This window comes from Notechis scutatus, chromosome 1 (assembly GCF_049901735.1).
Source record: "Notechis scutatus isolate UNSWTSFEM ecotype Mainland chromosome 1, rNotScu1.2, whole genome shotgun sequence".
NCBI lineage: Eukaryota > Metazoa > Chordata > Lepidosauria > Squamata > Elapidae > Notechis > Notechis scutatus.
This window is the reverse complement of record NC_142009.1, coordinates 242,998,211-243,020,000: the sequence shown is the minus strand read 5'-3', so window position 1 is coordinate 243,020,000 and position 21,790 is coordinate 242,998,211. Positions and strand designations below refer to the sequence as shown.

At 37.7% G+C, this 21,790-nt stretch overlaps 1 protein-coding gene across 1 annotated transcript in view; it reads left to right on the top strand.

Annotated features, from left to right (window-relative positions):
• NUCB2 (nucleobindin 2) overlaps positions 1 to 18,278 on the top strand; it is a 44,788-nt gene extending 26,510 nt beyond the window's left edge. Inside the window, exons 5-13 of the mRNA XM_026668321.2 lie at positions 1,643 to 1,746; positions 5,206 to 5,391; positions 7,482 to 7,572; positions 7,985 to 8,043; positions 9,067 to 9,159; positions 10,080 to 10,169; positions 11,176 to 11,346; positions 13,273 to 13,354; positions 15,060 to 18,278. Coding sequence (XP_026524106.2) covers positions 1,643 to 1,746; positions 5,206 to 5,391; positions 7,482 to 7,572; positions 7,985 to 8,043; positions 9,067 to 9,159; positions 10,080 to 10,169; positions 11,176 to 11,346; positions 13,273 to 13,354; positions 15,060 to 15,184 — 1,001 coding nt within the window. The 3' untranslated portion in view covers positions 15,185 to 18,278. The remainder of the gene's footprint in view (positions 1 to 1,642; positions 1,747 to 5,205; positions 5,392 to 7,481; positions 7,573 to 7,984; positions 8,044 to 9,066; positions 9,160 to 10,079; positions 10,170 to 11,175; positions 11,347 to 13,272; positions 13,355 to 15,059) is intronic.
• The last annotated feature ends 3,512 nt before the right edge of the window (positions 18,279 to 21,790 follow it).

Sequence of the window (21,790 nt, the reverse complement as noted above, 5' to 3'; positions counted from 1 at the left end):
CAACATCTGCAATATAAATGGCGTGAAATTGAATCAGTTTAAAGAACGGGTTTCCATTGTGACATTGCCATGTAGCTTTGTGTTATTTTTTTTAAATAAACCATTCAAGTAAACCTCTGTGTAGGAAGAATGCAGTATTTCAGATAATAATCCAATTTTCAAATCATGAAAATTCATCATATGTAATGACCACTTTGATTGTGGAACAGTTTTAATCTTCCCTACAGCAGATGGTAAAATTAAGTGGCTCTGGTTCATTTCAAAAAGTTAAACAGAATCAGATCAATAGTGTTTAGATGGAATCAACCAGGAAGTTCTTGGTATGTAGACCAAAGTGGAAAATCCTAAAAAGCAACAATCCAGACAAAGGCAATGGCAAACCCTTTCCATATTGACATAGAAAAACAATGCATGCGTGTCAACACCAGAAGATAAGTTGGAGAGTTAGGGCCAGTTTTACACAGTTATCCCTTTTACATTTCTTTTTCCCTTCTCTTATTTTGACTAAATCTATTCCATTCCAAATCATATCACTACACTGCAGGTCACTTCTCAAATGTTACGAAGATAGAGTGGGCTACAGGAAGAAAGCACTTCATACCAACCAATGTTGCCTTAATGGAGATCTGAACATTTTATATCAATTTTTTAAACTTTCTGATTATACTCCAATAGGGTATAATAAATAATATTACTAATAAAATATTGTGACTTTAAAATTTATATTCTTCATCTTATATAGAGGCTCCCAAAAGGCATAATTCTTTGGAGAGGGATAGGATTATAATTTCCTGATTTGGAAATGGTTAGTGTGCCTTTATTTCCTTAGTAAAAATTGTCAAGTGTATTAAAAAAAAATATCTGTGGGAAAATAATTTAATAATTTAATTCGTAGCTGCAAACCTGCATTTTGCTTGGATTGCATGGCATGTCAACAAGTAGCAAAAGTAGAGACGTTCTTCTCTAAAAATGTCATTACATTAAGAATACTGTGGACGTTCCTTCTTCTTCTTATTTAAACACCCAAGCACTGTCCTTTGCAACCTAAATTTATTCATAATCTCAAGCGCCCAATGCTGGTCCAGTTATACAGGTTTTTCTGTCTCTTATCAATAGTTTTTCCTGACTGGCATATATTCTCATTCTCTCTACACCTTGTCCCTGTCATTAAGGTCAAGCAGATTTTTGTAATCTCCACATAAGCAGACGTTAAGCCAAGCCAACTGAGAAATTGTCTTCAGATTAAGAGGGAAGAATCACCCCAAGCAATTTGGCCTGTCCTGAGCAGGCCTATTATCCTCACATGCCATGGAGGAAGCCATCCTATCATCAGGATTGAAAACAATTCAAGATCTGGGCTAGTCAATATAAAAATCTGGAGTCTGGGTCTATATGTTTGATTCTATCTTGGTAGCAACAACATCAACAACAACACCATATTTCCTTTTACATTGCCTGGGCATTTTTCATCTAATTTAAAACCTCCGTTGAATCTCGTGAAATGCTGTATGTTGTGAATATCTTCATAAAATATGAATTGCTTTTTAAGATATGCTCTTGAATTCTACCCAGTGCTTGTTGTATTGTATCTATCAATGTAGTTACCATGGTTCTCTTTTTTTTTTGTGTGGGTTGCTTTTAGATTCTGGCATAGACCATCAAGCTCTTCTCAAACAGTTTGAGCATCTGAACCATCAAAACCCTCACACTTTTGAAGTTAAAGATTTAGACATGCTAATCAAAGCTGTAAGTGTCCAGCAAATATTTTCTCAAATGTTTGTTTTCTCTCTTTTTATTTTATTTTTTTCTATATTGGTCTGAAATTTTCTCTTAATTTATCAGTTTTAAATATATTTCATAATTATCTCGGGAATCTTAACTTGGAACTCCATTTTGGATCCATAGTATAATGTGTTACACAAGATTTGTGCACTTAACAAGTGCCCTCCACCCATCTGCTTGTGTTCCTTGTAGTGAGTGCATCATGGAATGAAGGTTCTCAAGCCAATATAAGCAGCTTTATATTTTTACTAAGTCTTTAAACCTTTAAACTGAGCCAATTTAATTCCTTCTCACAATGTGTTATACTTGGAAGTAACTTTATATTAGTTAACCAATCTTGTTTTACTGGATTAACAGTCTGTTTAATTAGTATTCAAATCAGTTTAAATCTGCCCAGTTTTCCAAATAATAGTACAGTTTATTTTGCAATGTTAGAAAGGTATCATCTCATTTGCAACTTAAAAAGTGATGGCGGGAAAAGCTTCTTCAATGCAGCAGATCCTGAATAGCTTTAAAGTATGAAGTATACATTTGTTTAACACTGCTCCACGGATAAATGAACCATTGCATTTATTAATTAACTTACTAATTAAAACTTAACTTTAAAAAATAAATAAAAGAGATGGTCTCTCTCTTGAGGGCTTCCATCGGGGAACAGAACTGCAGATATGAAAAATATAACTGAAATAAATGAATGTGTAAAGATAGTATGTAGAGCCAGTTAGAGTAATAGTTAAGGCATCAGACTAGTAATAGTTAAGGCCAGAGGTGGGATTCAAATTTTTAACAACTGGTTCTGTGGGCGTGGCTTAGTTGGTGGGCGTGGCTTGTTGGTCATGTTATTGGCTGGGCGTGGCCTGGCCTCTCATGACTGTGGGGAAGCTGCAACAGTCATAAGTGTGAAAAATGGTCATAAGTCACTTTTTTCAGTGCCATTGTAACTTTGAGTGGTCACTCCACACAAGGAAAGTACCAGCAAAGGAGGGGGAAAAAACTCCAGAGAAGTTCCTGAGACAGGAAATCTAGTCCTGCCAAGAATGTAATAAGGGTTAACTGAGAAGCAGTTTCTGTAAGCAACACCAGAATGTTTCCTTCCTGCCTTCCTTACAGGATTAGGCCAGTAATTTCTTTGAACAACCAGTTCTCTGAACTGCTTAGAATGTTAACAACTGGTTCTAGCGAATAGGTGCGAACTAGTAGAATCCCACTCCTGGCTTATAGGCATCAGACTAGAAATCAGAACACTGTAAGTTCTATTCCTGACTTGGGTATCTTGGCTCAGTCAACCCCTCAGTCCCAGGAAGGAGGCAATAACAAACCACTTCTGAAAAACTTTCCCAAGAAAACTTCTCTAGGCAGTCTCTGAGAATCAGGAATGGTTGAGCAGAAAAATAAAAAATAAAGATAGGGCGGACTCCTATGAAGGAAGCTGTGCTAATCCCTGCTGCAGGAGGGAAGGAGGAAAGTAATGCCCCTCTCTTCCCAGCTGAGCCGCAAGAAAACAACCCTTTTTGTCCACACCTTAGAGGTCTGTGCATGTGGAGATTCTCAGTCATCCAAGTCATGGTTGTCCCTAAGGTGCTTTTTCAAAAGGCAACTAGACTTTGTTTTTTCCTTGAAAACGTTTTGCTTCTCATCCAAGAGTGAATGGAGGAGGGTGAAAGGATTGCTGCGAGGAATAGAAATCCTTCCATCTTCCACCATTCAGTCAGAACTGAAGAAACTTCTTGGATGAGAAGTGAAACGTCTTCAAGGAAAAACAAAGTCCAGTTGTCTTTTGAAAAACACCTCTGGGACTTATTCGTTCCTGATCAAGTCTCCTATTTGGTAGGCCATCAAAATGAATGGTTGAAAAGCATATATTATATTGTGCATATATTTATTACTTATTATTAGATCTCCTCCCCCTACCTTTATTACTTTGTATGTAACTCATAGCGGTGAACATATATAATATTCTTTCCTCTGCCTATTTTCCCTGCAACAACAACCCTGTGAGGTGGGTTGGGCTGAGAGAGAGTGACTGGCCCAAAATCACCCAGCTGGCTTCCCATGCCTAAGTCAGGACTAGAACTCACAGTCTTTTGATTTCGAGGCTAGCAACTTCGACACTATCCAAACTGGATCATTTATTTAAAAAATGACCCAAATCTAAATGCATAATGTGTCTATACCTATATTTTTGGGTTTTTTTTATATCTAATTTCCCTTTTCTGAAAGCAGAACACTTAAACAAATTTGTGGTAATCACTTTGGGGGTGTTTGATGGCTGCTTTCAAACATGGTGAGTCCAAATGGCACCCCTCTGTTTCAAATATGTTTTTGTTTATTCTATTTTTATTGTTTCTAGAAATAGTGATCTTTTATGATTTTATGGCTTTGAATGTTGCAAGCCACCCAGAGTAAGTAAGATGGGCAGCAGACAAATGTAATCAATAAAATAAATAAAAGACATAAAATATTTTAAAAATAAATAAAATAAATAAAATAAAATAAAAACATTACAAATAAATGAAATAAAATAAAACGTCCAGGGCCAGTCAGTTTAATTGTGACAGTAACTGTTAACAATCACACTTCAAAATAAGTCATTTTTTTTTATTCTTATTTTCCAGAGATGGAGGCAGAAATATTTAAAAAATGAGCTTTTAGCACCCCCTAGTGTCAGTAACATTTACTTATCTGATAATCGGTGATAGAGAATTCCTGTAACACCATGTGTACCTTCTTCATAAGTGAAGCAGGGGATTAAGGAAATAGTGCTGAGTTCTCCCTGAGGGGGACAATTAAAGTATTAAATGAATTACATAAGATGCTGAAGAATATTAAAATGCTCATTAAAGTATCTAATTAAAATAATTAGATGAGTAAAAGAATTAGAATTTGGGTTGAATTCTGCAGAAGTGTCATTACACAACTACATAACATCATCAAAAACTTAGTGAAACTGCAATTTTGCCTATGATCTTATTTCAGCTTTCTTTGCTTTAGAGATCTGTGGAGATCATAAATGTGAGAATTGGTCATAAAGGTACATTTTCATCACAGTTGTGTTTGTGAATGGTTGTTAAACAAGGCAGTCACTAAATGAAGACCACGTGTAGTTTAGATAGTAGGGCTAAAAATTCCTTTTACTTCACATTTACTCTTAAGTCTAGATGCAGGGAAGATATTTAATATACAACAGTAATTCTAAGTTTCTTCATCTCTTTATTTTCTGTTCATCCGAAGAAGGTGGTTGTGGAATTTATTGTTCATGAATTATTTACGAACTTGCATATATCCCGAGAAAAATGTCCTGAGGGAAACGAGAAGATGGCCTGGTCCACAGGAGTTTCTTAATGCTGCTTAGCACAATGTTTATGCTCACTCTAGGGGGGAAAAACAGATTTTGTTTAAATTTTTAACTCCTCTTATTTGCAGGCAACACATGACTTAGAAAACTATGACAAAGCCCGTCATGAGGAGTTTAAGAATTATGAGATGATGAAAGAACATGAAAGGAGAGAATATTTAAAAACACTGGATGAAGAAAAGAGGCACCAAGAAGAAGCTAAATACGAGGAAATGAAAAAAAAGCACGGTGATCACCCCAAAGTTAATCATCCTGTAAGCCCGCTGTTTTTATCCACACCGTATAAAATGTATTGGTTTGTATATTTTTATTTATTTCGTTTATCAAACTTATATAGTCACTCATATGACACAAAGTCCCACTGAGAAGTGTAGAACAGAGGCCCCCAATTTGTGGGCCACAGTCTTATCACCACCCTGACATGTGAGTGGCCGGCTGGTGCGCATGCCGCTGTGCATGTGCACAGCCCCACTCACACAAGCATCGTTGCAGGCACTCGTCTCACTCAGACAAACTTCATTGCAGGTGCTTGCAACCCCATTTGTGTGAGCCTCATTACAGCACTTTCAGCCCACTCACGCAGGGCCATGAACATCACAGGCGCTCACCCACCCACGCACCTGCGCTTGCCCCTCCCACAAAATCATCCCCTCTTTCCCCCCAACCCCCACTCCAAGCACCAACCTGGAAAGGTTGGGGAACTCTTGTGTAGAATAACAATTAAAATATTATACAAAATTATATGTGTGTGTGTGTGTGTGTGTGTGAAGTTTTCGTGGGTACTTACATGTATGGTATTCAACTTTGGGTATTTTCCCACGTCATTATAGTTGTGCTTTTAAAGTTGTAGCAACGTTTCAGCAGAATCTCATCTGCCATCATCAGGCTTCTGTATTGTGTTCGTCTGTGAGTCAGACTTTCACAGCCGTTTCTGTTTTAAATTTGGGGCTAGCCTACTGCTGTGCCAGAATGGTTTTTTCTTCATCCTGATTGGTTGGGAGTCTTGGTCTGTGTTTATTGGTCTTGGAGTTTGCTGTGTTCTGCTTGATTGGTGTTTCTAATATCTTCTGTGTTTTGTGGCTTTTTTTGTCTTGATTGGCTGGCAACATTGTGTTTCCTGTATTGGAGGCTTTTAGTGTGGCTTGGCTCCGAGTAAACGGACGGCTATCATTTATTAGGAAGCTAGGTTTCATCTGGGTGCCTGGTTGGGGTGTGTTTGAGCTAGAGGTATCAGGGGGGTCTGTTTGTGCCCAGGGGTTTGCTTGGCTTGTGGTGTGGAGATTTTTTTCTTTGTGAGTGCAGGCTTCCAGATAATTGACAGTCTGGTGGAGTCATCTCTTCTATTCATGCTTTCAGGTCTTTTTTCAATCTCTATGGCTTCTCTGATAATTCTGTAGCTGGGGTTTTCTATAGTAGCTAGTGGCACCAAAATGTCTCTACAACTTTAAAAGCACAACTATAATGACGTGGGAAAATACCCCAACAGAGCTGAATACCATGCATATAAATACCCACAAAAACTTAAGAAAACATATACATACATACATACATACATACATACATACATACATACATACATATATATAATGTAGTTATATATTTAAAACAAATTTTAAAAAGACGCTGAAAGGGAACACATCAAATAAAATCTCTAGTATGGTCATATCCCAGGATAATGGAACTCATCAGAATTTTATACATGTTGGCAGAGATCCTTTACTGAAAAAATCAAGATCATAAGGGTCAGTTAAATGGATACTAAATCATTTTTTATTCATTTATTTCAATATCATGACAGTGTTATACCACACTAAAATATATAGTTTCTGAGCTTGGTTTTTGATCACTGATCTCATTAAGCTATTAGACTATCACCAAATATAAATGCCATTTCCTGTGCTTCCCATACAATGATTTCTTTACAAAATAGGATATTCTTGAAAAAAACGGAAAGATTCTGGGCTTTTTCAAAAATATCTTTATATTTTCCACTTTTTTGTGGAAACTGGAGCATGACTACATTCTACCTATCATTTTGTCACAGTGATGTCAATCAGTCATTCTACATGAGCATTGCGGAGGGATTAAAATTCTTTTTAGGGTGAATATAAAATACATTTTATATCTATGTAGTTTTCCATGAGTTTATACTAAAGAGGCAGAGAAATAATGGTATCACAATCTTTTTCTTGCAAGGTACATGGCAGACAAAACAACCCAAAAAAGTGCTTTAGGGGAAAATTAACTTGATTCTTTGGGTATCCTAATGTGATTTTAACTCTATGTTAAAAGCAAAGCTTCTGTGAAATTATTTGCACAACTGGTATTCATTGTCACCTTTCAGGGAAGTAAAGACCAATTGAAAGAGGTATGGGAGGAATCAGATGGCTTAGACCCCAATGATTTTGATCCAAAGACTTTCTTCAAGTTGCATGGTAAGACTTATAGTTAAAAAACATTAAGAAACAGAATTATCACTGGGCATTCACAATCCTATTGCCCTTTTCAGATTAACAAATGTATCTTGGCATGTGCTTTTTCAGAGAATTTCAACAGATGCATGAAATGTTTTTTTTTTTAAATATATAATACAACAGTATATATAATACAACAATATACTGTATGTGTCTGCATCTCTCTCTCTCTCTCTCTCTCTCACACACACACACACACACACACACACACACACACACGGATTTGCATTCACTTTTTCTAATCAGGTAGTTTACCATATGATTTGAGGCAACATATACAAATATAAAAGTGGGATTGGTTGCGGTCTAGAATTATGGACGGGTGTGTACTAGTGTCTCTAATTACATATTTATATGACATTTTTTAAAACAGATATCAATGCTGATGGTTTTCTGGATGAACAGGAATTAGAAGCTCTATTTACTAGGGAGGTAAATATATGTAACTGGATTATTTCAGAATCACAAGGTTTCATTTGGCTCAGTGCATATGAGCAAGTAATGACTATTGAATGGAAATGTTAGAATGGAAATTGAGTTTCCACAGTTTAATTAAATGTATCATACTCAAACTCTTAATATCCTAATCTAAAAGCAGGCTCTCCCATCATTTTGGACTTCATGTTTTATAAACTATGAACAATTTTCTTCAACATTGCTGAGCAGCTAATGTGAAGTACATTCAAATATCTGGCACTTATTAAGCTGAGACTAGCGGTATCATGTGTATGTCCCATAGCTAGGCCTAGGTATATGTATTCAAAAATACGTGAGATGTTTTTGTATGGATAGAAGATTAATTCAATTTCTTAATTATTTAATTACCTTGAACATTGAATTTTCAATCTCCTCTATCAATCTATATACTACTAACATACCATAATTTCCCTTTAACTGTAGGGCAAAATCTTTTGATCCAAGGTATCTCAAACGGGCCAAATTATAGAATGCATCCAAAATGCAGGAGCCATGACTCCTGTGGAATTGAAATTTGGCAAATTTCATAAAACATTTTATGACATAAACATTACAATGAAGCAATTGATGACATAATACAAAATGTCTTAAAACATTTCATGTACTGAAGTTTGACTGTGCTATACAGTTCAACATGCGCTACATTTAAGGCAGATAATCTCTGTATATCTCCCAAGGGAAGATAATCCAAAATTGATTGTTAAATATAAGTATGTGCTATTAAATATGTAGAAAGAAAACATTTATCTCATAAACATATTTTTGTCGATCTTTGTATTATGTTTTGCTGTTTATTATGTTAATCATACTGTGGATATTTTAACTTTTGCTATTTCACGTACTTCTTTAAGTTGCTGAGAGTTGTCTGTTTGCAGTGAGGTGTAAGTTTAATTAATAAATAGCATTAATAGCAATGTATTTTCATAACCAAATAATAAAATTTGGAAGGCCTGTTCAAAGCAAATTTCTTAATCTTAGCTAGAAAAAGTTTATGAGTCCCAAAATGAAGAGGATGATATGGTTGAAATGGAAGAAGAGAAGCAACGAATGAGAGAACATGTCATGAATGAGGTAAGGTTTCAGAGCACACATTTTACAAATAACTGTTAGCAAACTTCTGTTGTTTTAACTAAATGTTAAAAACAGGTGTGTAAGTATGTATTTAAGTAGTGGGCATATTTCCCAAACATGTTTCTGAAAATGCCTATTTCAGAGCTTTCCTGACCTCATTACAGTGCAAGTTTATTACCACATGTCTATTTATCCTTATATGGATAGCTTTATTATAGTTTGTTGTTGGATGATATCTACTAAATTGACATATATGATTGCCTTGGGATGGGAATATTTGTGTGAATCCAACTTTATTTTTAATCAATAAGAATGCTATTGTTTACAACTTTACAACTTTTTAAAGTAAGTATATTTAAAGCTATACAATTATTAAAACTTCTACTTACCTTTCCTTCAAACTGTTGAATAAGCAGCCTATTGTCATTTCAAAAACCAGTTTTTCAATGAATGATTCTTCTGTCAGGTTCACCATTATCATGCAAATGTGATATTTCTAATCTGGTTATGTGAGGGGGGAGGGTTGTTTTGTTTTTGTTTTGTCACTTAACAAGAAAATATTAAATTCCACACACTATTGATACCTGAGTGACATGGAATTTTAAATGTTACAGATGAATTGCACATCATCAGGATAGAAATATTTGCAGCACCCCATGAGATGAGATTAATTTGTGTTTTGCTCCTTAGGCACTTGTCAATTATTCCCATCCCTATTCCCATTATGTTTTATGCAGTATAACTGTTCCTAACTTATTTTATTGTGTACCAAAAATGTTCTTAGCATTAGCACTAGCTAGGAATTTCTGTCATGACTTTTCTGCAACCTTATTTCCATTTGTTTTAAGAACTGCAAATAAATTATATAGCCTAAACTATGTATATATATATATATATATATATTGCTTCTCTTTGAAAAGATTGACATCAACAAAGATCGATTAATCACCATGGAAGAGTTCATAAGATCTACAGAGAAAAAAGAGTTTTCGGAGCCAGAAAGCTGGGAGGTACTAATGACACTTTTGAACTAAGATTGATCATACTCATCAGCAAATGGCCCAACTATTTTGAACTTTCCATCATCTGTTCTTTTGTATTTATCTATCATTATTAATGGCATCATGAAAATAAAATCTGAACAATGAGTCTAAGAACACACTGCATAATTCTCTCTGTAGAGCAACTTCATTGTTTAAAACTGAGTAAGCATGCACTTTATGGCAATAGAATTTGAGCAAAGGAATAACTAAAGTTGGAAGCGGAATTTTTTTACCTGTCTTTTCCTACAACATGTATACATTTTATCCCAAAGTTGACTATGATTAAAAATATTATACAATTGTAATACTACTGTATCTGGAAATTTCTCTCCTTACAGTTACAAAGGAACCTTAAGGGGTTCCACTCTATTTCATGGTACCCAAGGGAAATCATGGGGAAATGAAAACTAAGTCTGTGAATAACCATCAATTTAAAACAAATACAGTCCCTATATTTTCTGGACTCAACTTCATCCAAACAAAAAGTCAGGGAAAATGCCAAGAATGGTAGACATAGTTCATCTTTGTTATTGTTGTGAGGAAGAGCAATCTGTTTCAGAAGCAGCTCAGAAAATGCTCAGACACAGGGTCTTCTGTTGGCAGGTGGTCTCTGTTGGGGTTTGCTCGGTGATGTGGTTGGCTTCAGTTCTTCCCCTTTTAATGAGGAGGAGATTGATTGCAATTTGGTTTTTTTAATGTACTCCAAAGGGAAATCACCTCTAAGCGTTTACATGGAATAAGGAAATGTGAAGCTGATGGAACAGCAAGGGCAAGGTTGAGAAATTGTGTCCTTGCCTTTACTTGGGAGGAATTTTAGAGTGCTCTAAAAGCACAATTTCTCCTTATCCAAAAGTAGGTGATCACCAAAAATCTTAAATCTTGGACACCCATACAGATATAGATGAGTCTGATTTTTCCCCCCATTAAGATTTATTTTAAGGAGTTAAGGATTTGCTGTTCTTTTGTTTCCGAGACTCTGGATCAGAAACCAGTCTTCACTGAAGAAGAACTGAAGGAATTCGAAAGTCACATTTCCCAGCAAGAAGATGAATTGCACAAGCAGACATTAGAACTTCAGAAAAAGAAGGAAGAGCTAAGCCAGCAACAAGACTTCCTTCAGGCTCAGAAACAAGAACTTGAAATGGTACGACTACAGCAGTTGCAAGGTTTCCTTTGCTTCTTTGGAAGCTAATTCAATTTGTTTTTAATAAGAAAGGCATAAAGTACCACAACTATGCTGCGATGTATACTGCCTATACAGATAGTCCTCAACTTATGACCACAATTGAGCCCACAATTTCTGCTGCTAAGTGAGAAATCTGTTAAGCGGGTTTTGCCCCATTTTATGACCTTTCTTGCCACAATGGTTAATTAATCACTGCAGTTATTAAGTTAGTCACATGGTTGTTAAGTGAATCTGGCTTTCCCATTGACCTCGCTTATCAGAAGGTCACAAAAGGTGATCACATGACTCAGGGACACTGCAAACTTCATAAATATGAACCAGTTGCCAAGCATCCAAATTTTGATCATGTGACCATGGGGACGCTGCAATGGTCATGTGAAAAATAATCATAAGTCAATTTTTTTCAGTGCTGTTGTAACTTCAAACGATCACTAAATGAACTGTTGTAAGTCAAGGATTACCTGCATTGCCTACATGGGATGGGCTCACTAGTGACAAACATTCCCATCTGGGAGAGATAAGGCCAGCTCTATTGATGGGCAAAATGAATGTCAGATCCTTGGCAGTAGCTGTAATGACCCGGGGTGTGACACAAAGTTCAGATAATCAGTAGGAGTCCCTTTCTTAGCTCCAACTTTGCCCCCCTTCTGGGCTGGAGAAAAACTCTCCCAGGAACAGCCTTTGGCTGCAGAGAATCAAGTCCAAAATGTGATCAACAAAAACTGTAACTATAAGTCCAATCAAGGCAAGATGAGGTAATTAGTCCAACAGGGCAAGAGAAGGAATTCCAGACATGAAGGAACGGCAGTAATTCAACACGGTTGGGAGGATGGCAGGAATGCAGATAACCAAAGATAAACTCACGTTTATTCCCAGCAGACGCCGCACTTTTAAACTCTCATTCCCAGGTGTGGCTAATGAAGGGAATCAGGGCCCTTTCCTCCCCCGTAAGCCATGCAACCCACGATGCTCTTTTCTCCGTTCCTCCCTGCATGCCCTAGGATGAAAAGGATGTGGGCCTGGGTCTCCTGCTCTGTCCAACCAGACTTTGCCCTTCCCCAGTTTCCTCCATAGCCAACGGAGCCACAATCCCACTCCCTGTTAGCTGTTTGTCTTCCTCCTCGGATTCAGACTCCAAAAGGGGCATGACAGTAACTTTACCTAAAGCAGAGGTGGGGAATGATGGCCCCTTCATGACTGGTGGACTTCAACTCCCAGAATCCTTGAGCCAGGCCAGCTGGCTCAGGAATTCTGGGAGTTGAAGTCCACAAGTCATAAAGGGGCCATGTTCTCCACCTCTGACCTAAAGCAAGATTCTCACAGTGTCTTTTTTAACAAAATGTATTTAAAAATAAGCTGAATAGATTACAGAAATTTCTATAACTGGATTCCTTTTGTTTTTAGAATCTTTAAAGTTGTTAGGACATAAACTTCCCCCGTGTTTGGTGCCGTTTCTCTAAACAAACAGGGTGTCTGTTTACCAGTTCACTAAAGAATATGCAGTTGTCTGTTAGTGTTTTCACGGGTATTGTGGAAAGACAGCAGAGGATTAATTATTTTAGTATGTTGTTATTTTGTCCCTTCTGGTACTTTTTGCTTTATTTGCCAAAATTACATGGCTGGTTTTTTGAACACTGAGTTCAGGAAAGACATACCCCCTTATAACTCTGCTCTGGGTGTTTGTAGTATGTTTTAATTGTAAGTTCCTGCTTGGTCCCTCAAAAAAAATAATCAGATGCTAGCTTCTTTTTAACAGAAGAATCTGGCTTACCATGGCAAGAAAGGCCAGAAAGCTAAATGCCAGTTTATTATAAGAAATGAAAATGTGGAGACCTTGGTTTAAATGTTCTCCATCTTGCTGCATGTAAATTAATTGTTTTACAGGCTATTAAACAAATGGAGCAGAAGAAGGTACAGCAAGGACATCCCCCTTCAGGTCCAGATGGTGAACTGAAATTTCAACCAGGTACGTAACTGTCTTCCTGCTGCTGTGTTTTTCTTCCATTGGTTTCCTTTTACTTGTCTGCCTAGTAAAAAAACAAGGCAGTACAATGGACTCCTTTTTCTTTACCACGACAGTATGCAGGTAGTTGTCGACCAATGACTGTACAGGTAGCCCTCAATTAATGACCACAATTGAGCCCAGAATTTGCAATGTTAAGTGAAAAATTTGTTAAGTGAATTTGTCCCATTTTACGACTTTTCTTGCCACATTTGTAGTTGTTAAATTAGTAACAAGGTAGGGAAGTGAAGCTGGGTTCTCCATTGACTTTGCTGGTCAGAAAGTCTCAAAGTGACTCCTGAACCCTGCAACCGTCATAAACATGAGTCAGTTGTCAAGCATCTGAATGTAAATCACGTGACCATGGGACTTGCAATGGTCATAAGTGTGAAAAATGGGCATAAGTCACTATTTACAGTGCTGTTGTAACTTTGAACAGTCACTAAATGAACTGTTGTAAGTTGAGGACTACCTGAAACGGAACCTGGCCATTACAGTCAGAAATAGACTAGACTAGACTCGACTAGAACAGTGATGCAATGCGCGCGCAATCCCCCGCTCCCCTGCACATGTGCATGCGACCCCCCGTGTCGTGCTCCTCTGCACATGTGCGCGTGCCCCCTGCATGCCCCGCCCCCTGCACATGCACATGCATCTCCCAGCCTTGTGTCTCCCCCCGCACATGCACAACAGATAGCTGACAATTAGCTGGCTGGTGGGAGACGCATGCACAGTGAATCAGTTCTGGGTGACAGCTTGCATGCTGGCAGAAATGGCTCTATGTGCCACTTTCGGCACGCATGTCATAGGTTCACCATCATGGGAATAGAATAACACAGTTGCAAGGGACTTTGGAGGTCTTCTAGTCCAACCCCCTGCTTAGGCAGAAAACCCTACACCACTTCAGACAAATGGTTATCCAACCTCGTTTTAAAAACTTTCATTGTTGGAGCATTCACAACTTCTGGAGGCAAGTTATTCCACTGATTAATTGTTCTAACTTTCTCCTTGGTTTTAAGTGGCTTCTCTCTTTGATTAGTTTCCACCCATTGCTTCTTGTCTTGCCCTCAGGTGCTTTGGAGAATCATGATGGCCATTAAGTGAAATGCCCATGTGACCTCCTCACTTAACGCCTCCCCATCCCTCTCCTCCTCAATGTGATCATTAAGTGAAGCATATGTGGCACAGAGCCCCCTGGAAGGTCCTGGGAGACCCAATGCAGGTTCTGTCCTGGGCCACCCCCACATCTTGAGCACTTGCTTTCCACCTTTGGCATCCCTCAAGGCTCTGCTTCCCACCACTCTCCTATCACCAATTGCTTAGTTACCTTTTATCATAAATCTTCTCCTGGAAGTTCTGGAGCTCATGTTGGGAAGGAGAGCAAGCTGCTCCATCCCTCAGCATCCCCAGGTCTCACATGACTGTGTCCCAGCAGCGAGCGTCATGTTCAAACTTCTACCATTATATCAGAATATATCAAACAAATATGTGTATTCCATATTTTGTGCAACATTTTATATGTAGATGAAATATTCTGTTCACTTATCCAAATACTGTTTGTGCTTGGACTTTTTCAAAACATTACTTAATGAGAAATGAGCTTTTGAGCTTTGTATTATGAAACAATTGCTTACGCAATTAACATTACAAAAAATATTTTGTGTTACAGCCGCGTCACAATTAGATGGAAATGTGCAAAATCATCCAGTGGGTGGCAATCAGCCTTTAACACCAGGAAATATACCAGTGCAAGAAGCAGCTGCTAGATCGGATCATATCCAGTCTCATCCTTGACCACTTGTGCCTCAGTTTATACATATTTTGGGGTGGGTGGTAAGGGTGAAATAATCAGAGACTAAAAAGAAATGTGAAAAGAAGGATATTTTTAAGTTTCATTTCATATGGTGGGATTCATATAGGATTAAAATCCAAATTCAATGTGTAGATCTTCAAAGGCACAAATGATATAATATAGGATCTTAAAGTTGTGGATATTCTAGTTTTGTCTTTACACATAAGTAGACAACAGGATATCCAACTTTTTCCCTGCAAAATCTTCTTTTTTGTCTCAGGTATAATTTGGCTTCCTATCATTTGTGCTTTTGAAAATCTTTTTTCCTGTTTCACCATTAAATCATTTACAGAGATATTGTCAAGCAGAAAGTTAAGATGAGTAAACCCCTTAAATGTCTTGCTGTTCTCCATTGCGAATGGGTTTGAAGTTGGAGAAGTTTAAAACTCGTCTAAACAAAACAACACCTCCATCTCCATTTTAGTTCATGATGGCGTGTTCCTAAAAGTGCCAACAACTTAGAGCTGTAATTTTGTGGCTATGGATGAATGAATTGTAACAATTCCTTTGGTTTTCAAGATCCATTGAAAAGAAACATCTGTGATCCAATTTCAAAAAAAAAATCTACTTTTTAAAAGAAGTATAATTGCAGTACGGAGACATCGGAAACAGTGAATGTATCTTCTGTTTTATAAAAGCCTACGAATACCAATGTGACAATTCTTCACATTGAAACACTGCTTGAAGTGCATTGATTTAGCCATCTTTATTGTTGCTAACTAAATGCAATTCATCGCTGCATTTTGGCTGCAAAGAGGATACTTTTCTTCTCCTCCCTTTTGTAACATGCCAGTTGTATTTATCTCTCTGTGAAATACAAATGGAAAGTTCTTTAGATGGCAGAAATATTTTTAGAATTAACAAAACCCTTGTGTTGTCTTTTCCTTCTTCATAAAAGAGTCATTTCAAAATCATAAGTGCGTTTCAAACAATGTTTGTCAGAAACTGCATTTTGAATGTTATTGAAATACTTAATTACATTTTTAAACAGGAACTACAAAGGCAAAAGGCATGCTTATAAACATTCTCCATTTTAACACACATAGAAATCTCCAGAACCTTACAGGTCAAATCCAATTTATTCCTTCAACTAGCATCCGCTCCTCCATTATGTTAACTTTGATTTTGATGCAAGTACTGTTGATATAAATAGAAATGTTTGCTGGTCTAAATTCTCCTCAATTTGTATTAAAACTTAAAATCCAAATTATTTTCCAAAGGCAACATTTCTTTGTGACAGAAGAAAGGGAACGATTAAAAAAAATAAGAACACAACGCCATCTTATTACTGAAGAATTATAATTTTATTTCCAGGAAATGGAACATAATGTATAATTATTTATATGAGCATGTTTTAAAAAAACAACCCAGAGTTTTTGTATATAACAAAATGAAGAACACCCTCTTTTAACAAAAATTAGACAGTCCCTTGTTACTGATTAACAAGATTCGCATAATATTGATTATGACCTCCAAATGGATTAAATTCTCTTTTTAATAAAACAATTTTAACTATTTAAAAAAAACTGTTCTTTCCTGAGTGACCCTTTCATGCTTTACATATTACATAGAACTAGGAAGTTTCTCATCTTATTAAGGACCATGGGAGTCCAAGTAGATAATTTGAAAACCCTGTGCAAGTTTTCTTTCTCTCTTGGATTAATTGGAGTATTCAGGCCTCTTCCCTGTTCAGTATTTTCCTTTAATCTCACTTACCCAAGGCTGTAATTGAATCAATGGCAAAATGTGCCAAAAGCAGAATGTAAAGTCGTAAAGGGTCTATAAAGTAGTAAGTTCTCACAACTTGCCTCTTATAAGTTAGAAAGATAATATTGGATTATTTTTTTTTTTGCAGTCAGCCTGTTGTTAGGCTTGTGAATGGAATTTGTTCCCTTTTTTAAGCTAACTGATACTTCCCTGTTTGCTCTGTGTAGTTCTAGGACATATTGCATGGCATAGGGCAGCCAAATGGAAGGAACCACTGGGAACTCCATGTTGAATGAATTCTTATTTGGATCACGAAGTTGTAACCCAAAAGAGTATTCATGGCTTACTTATTTATTTCTTATACTGTAGACCCAACTAGCTGCTAATCAATAGAAACTTCCACAGAAACGTTTTCCGTTTTCTAGAATCAACATCTTGAATGCATATTGTGAACCTTTCCTGTGGGTATATGACTGGTAAAAGCTATCTTCTTTTTTATTTACAATCATGCACATTTTTATAACTCTATTAATATATTGCCCTTTAATTTTATATGGTATTCATCCCTTTGTTTTAAGTTATAAATACAATCAAAGAATTGGATAGTGCACAATCCAATCCCAGTTATTGTTTTTTTCAGTGTGCTTCAAAACTGTTCGGGTTATCGATGTCTCATTGTAAATGTCCTACTCCCTACCAAGTAAAATTTGCCAAGAGAGATGGAGTATGATCACCCACAGAGGCCACTGAAACTATTCACAGCACCAGGGGCAATGACAATTGGAAATGGGATGATGTTTGCCCTGACTATAAAACCGATTGGAACCTGTGATGCTGTGTATAGCTTAAGGGGCTGGTTATAAAGGAAAGCAACTTTCACAGCACAATTTCAGACAGCATACTTTTTCACCCAGATATTGTTAATTGGAATTTGATAGCAGTGGATTTTAGAATTGAGAAGTGGGGGGGAACACCATGAATTTGAACTATCTATAGGTAGAAGAGGAAGAAGATCACCCATCCAATCAACTGTAGCATTTCATTTCCAAATGGATTGTAAGATAAGTTATATTCATTTCTTCTCAAAGCAAGTTGTATTGAGGTGGTACATTTCTGGTGTTGGCCAGTTTATAATGGAAGTGGTTGGCTTATCAGCAGGTTCCTGCACAACTTCATCTTGAACCTTATCAGGACAAAAATACCTTGGATGTAAAGAATGGCAAAGTTGTACATATCCATATGCTCTCAAGTGCAATATTTGTAAGAAGAATGTTGTTCCACTTGTGCTTTGTATAATTTTTAATCAGATTAAATTGAATTCAGACTCAGTTTCTTTTGGTTACTGCTTCTTTTCTTCCGGTGGCTGTGGAATGAAAAAAATATATCTCAAAAGCATATAGAAATCATAAATAAGACTTTTAAAAATCATGGCATGTTAACTCAGCACATACTGTACAATCTTTTTTTAAAATTTCTACAGCTCCTCCGTTTGTCATAATGTATGGTAATAATCGTTAAGTGATGTTTTAACATTGGATGAAATTAAAAACATATACAGTGCATTCAGAAAGTATTCAGACCCACTTCACTTTTGTCAATTTTGTTCTGCTGTAGCATGATTCTACAGTTGTTGAGATTCATTTTTTCTCATTTATTCTCACTACCTCATAATGACAAAGTGAAAACAGAATTTTAGAAATGTCTGCAAATTTATTAAAAAGAAAAAATTGAAATATCTCATTGGTGTAAGTATTCAGGCTGTTTGAAACACTTGAAATTTAGCTCAGGTGCCTTCTGTTTCTTTTGACAGTTGCTGACATGTTTCTATACCTTGACTGGAGTTGAGCTGTGGTAAATTAAATTGATTGGACATGATTTGGAAAGGCACACGCTTCTCTATAGACAATGCAGAGGTGCTATTCAGCAGGTTCTGACCAGTTCTGGAGAACTGGTAGCAGAAATTTTGAGCAGTTCAGAGAACCGGCAAATACCGCCTCTGACTGGCCCCGCCCCCACCTCTTCTCTGCCTCCCGAGTCCCAGTTGATCGGCTGGGTCTTCTTTGGTTGCCCTGCACAGAAGAATGGAGCTGGAAAGCAGGCTAGTGGGATGGGGAGAGAATGGAATTTTGCAGTAACCTTCCCCCAGGAGTGGGGAGGGAGTGGGGATTTTGCAGTATCCTTCCCCTGCCACGCCCACCAAGGCACGCCCACCAAGCCACCCCACCCCACCAAGCCATGCCCACAGAACCAGTAGTAAAAATGTTGGAATCCCACTCCTGTGACAATGCATACTATAGCAGAGCTAAAGCCACGAGGACAAGGAAACTGCCTGCAGAGCTCAGAGACAGGATTATCGCAAAGCACAGATCTGAGGAAGGCTACAGTAAAATGTCTGTTTGCGTTGAAGGTTCCCAACAGCACAGTGATCTCCATAATTCTCAAATGGAAGAAGTTTAGCACAACCAGGATTCTTCCCAGTCAAACTGAACAATTGGTGGAGAAGGGCCTTAGTAAAAGAGGTGACCAAGAACCTGATGGTAACTCTGAACTCCAGAAATCCTGTGTGGAGATGGGAATGGGACAGTGTTCCAGCAGGGCAAACATCACTGCAGCCCTCCATGATCTGGGCTTTATGGCAGAGTGGCTAGGCGGAAGCCTGTCCTCAGTGCAAAAAAAACATGAAAGCCCGCTTGGAGTTTGCCAAAAAAGCACCTGAAAATGTTTCAGACGGTGAGGAACAAATTCTCTGGTCTGATGAAACTTAAGATTGAACTGTTTGGCCTCAATTCGAAACATTATGTCTGGAGGGAATCGGACACTGCTCATCACCTGCCCAATATCATCCCAACAGTGAAGCATGAAGCATCATGCTGTGGTGGTGTTTTTAAGCAGCAGGGACTGGGAGATGGTTAGGGTTAAGGGAAAACTGAATGGAGCAAAGTACAGAGATATCCTCAATGAAAACCTATTCCACAGCGCTCAGGACCATTTATAATTTTGAAAAGAAAATTATGAAATACTATTGTCACCGGTATTTAACCCTCCTCAGTATTTCTGGTATTAATTCTATTGTAAGGGCCAAATCTGGCCTACTCCGTTCTGTTCCAGCTTTTATTCTACATGGCGTTTATGGGTAAAGAATGGATTCATGGTAGAAACCTTATTCAGGTCAGAAATGCAGGTGATTACTGTTAGGAATAACAAGGTTACCTAACGTAGTTTGGGTAAAATATATAAACTATGATAGTAAGTTTAAGTGTGTGTCACTTTAAACTGCAAAGCATGTAATTTTGGGTGCGGTTGTAAAACCGCCATAAGAGGGAGCAAGAGAACCTGCTGGATTTGCTGACTATGCTGGATTGATGGTTTGCTAACTGCGTGTTCCCTGCTGCTGAGTTTTTGAACGTCGAAGGAAGAAACGAGATTTGACTGCTTTATATCTCTACTGCGAGGAGATATATTACTGGACTGATATTTGTAAGTTTACTAACCTCTTTTTCGACACTGGACTTTGCAACTGAATAATCCCCGAACGGACTGAACTAGTGAATGATATATGGACTGTTTGGTACTATGATAAAACTCTTACTGGAATAAACTATTTAACTAACACAGTGTATCTGTTTTACTGAGTGTAAGCTACAAAAACGTTTATCTCACATATTTGCCTGCCTGCCTGACTGCCGTGCAAATTCTGCTAGGGTGTATCCCTAACAATTACCGTACTATTTCTCCTCCCATAGGTAGCAGGTGAGGAACGTTCCTGTGCTGCTGGCAGAAAAGGCCCAGTTTTAAAATTGACTTTGGATTGCCCTCCCCCCTCCCAACCCATAATCCCTGGCATCATTTGCTGAGGAAAAGATGGGTATTCTGCACAGAATAGACAGACAATCCACTATCAGAATTCCTTAGTCTCAGCAGTTACAAAGACACGCAACAAAGGCCTGTCAAAACAGTAATTTGTACGTGCTGTCAAATCAGAACAATTCATGGTAGATTAAAAGCAAATCAAAATAAAATGTGACAAAAGTACAGAGATAAAATGTTCCAATAAAACACTGATCAGGTGTTAGGCTCCACCTCAAAGGCCCTATGAAAAGTTTTATTTTGACTGTCTTGCAAAACAGTGTCAAGGTAGAATTTGCAAATAAGGCTTCTAAGAGAGATTGTTCTACTGTTGTACTTCTGATGTTGAATGCTGCTGCTGATTACAGTGTCTAAATTGATTGCATTCAGGCACTTTAGCAGGAATTATGGAGGAGGTAGATTTTGAGCTTTGAAGGTTGTTCAAGAATCTAAAGGCCTCTGCCTTTAAAAAAAAGAAAAAGAAATATAGTATATTTTGACCCAATAAAACATAGTACGTAGATCATAGAATAGTAGACTTGAATGGGACCTTAGAGACCTTCTAGTAGTCCAACCTCCTGCTCCAGCACTGTATACCAGTGGTGGGATTCAATTTTTTTTTTTTTACTACCGGTTCTGTGGGTGTGGGTTGGTGGGCATGGCAGGGGAAGGATACTGCAAAATCCCCATTCCCTCCATACCCCACTAACCTGCTTTCCAGCTCCGTTCTCCTGTGCAGGGCAACAAAAAAAGACCCAGCTGATCAGCTGGGATTCAGGAGACAGAGAATAGATGGGGCAGGGCCAGTCAGAGGTGGTATTTGCCGGTTCTCCAAACTACTGGTTGTCAAACTCATGTAGTCACTTCACATAACATATTGTGAGTTTTTCCCCCTTTGCTTAACCAGGAATAGAGGCAAGCTGTTACACTGATTAGTTGTTTTCACTGACAGGAAATTTCAGTATATTAAATGTTTTCTAATCTAATTAAATGCA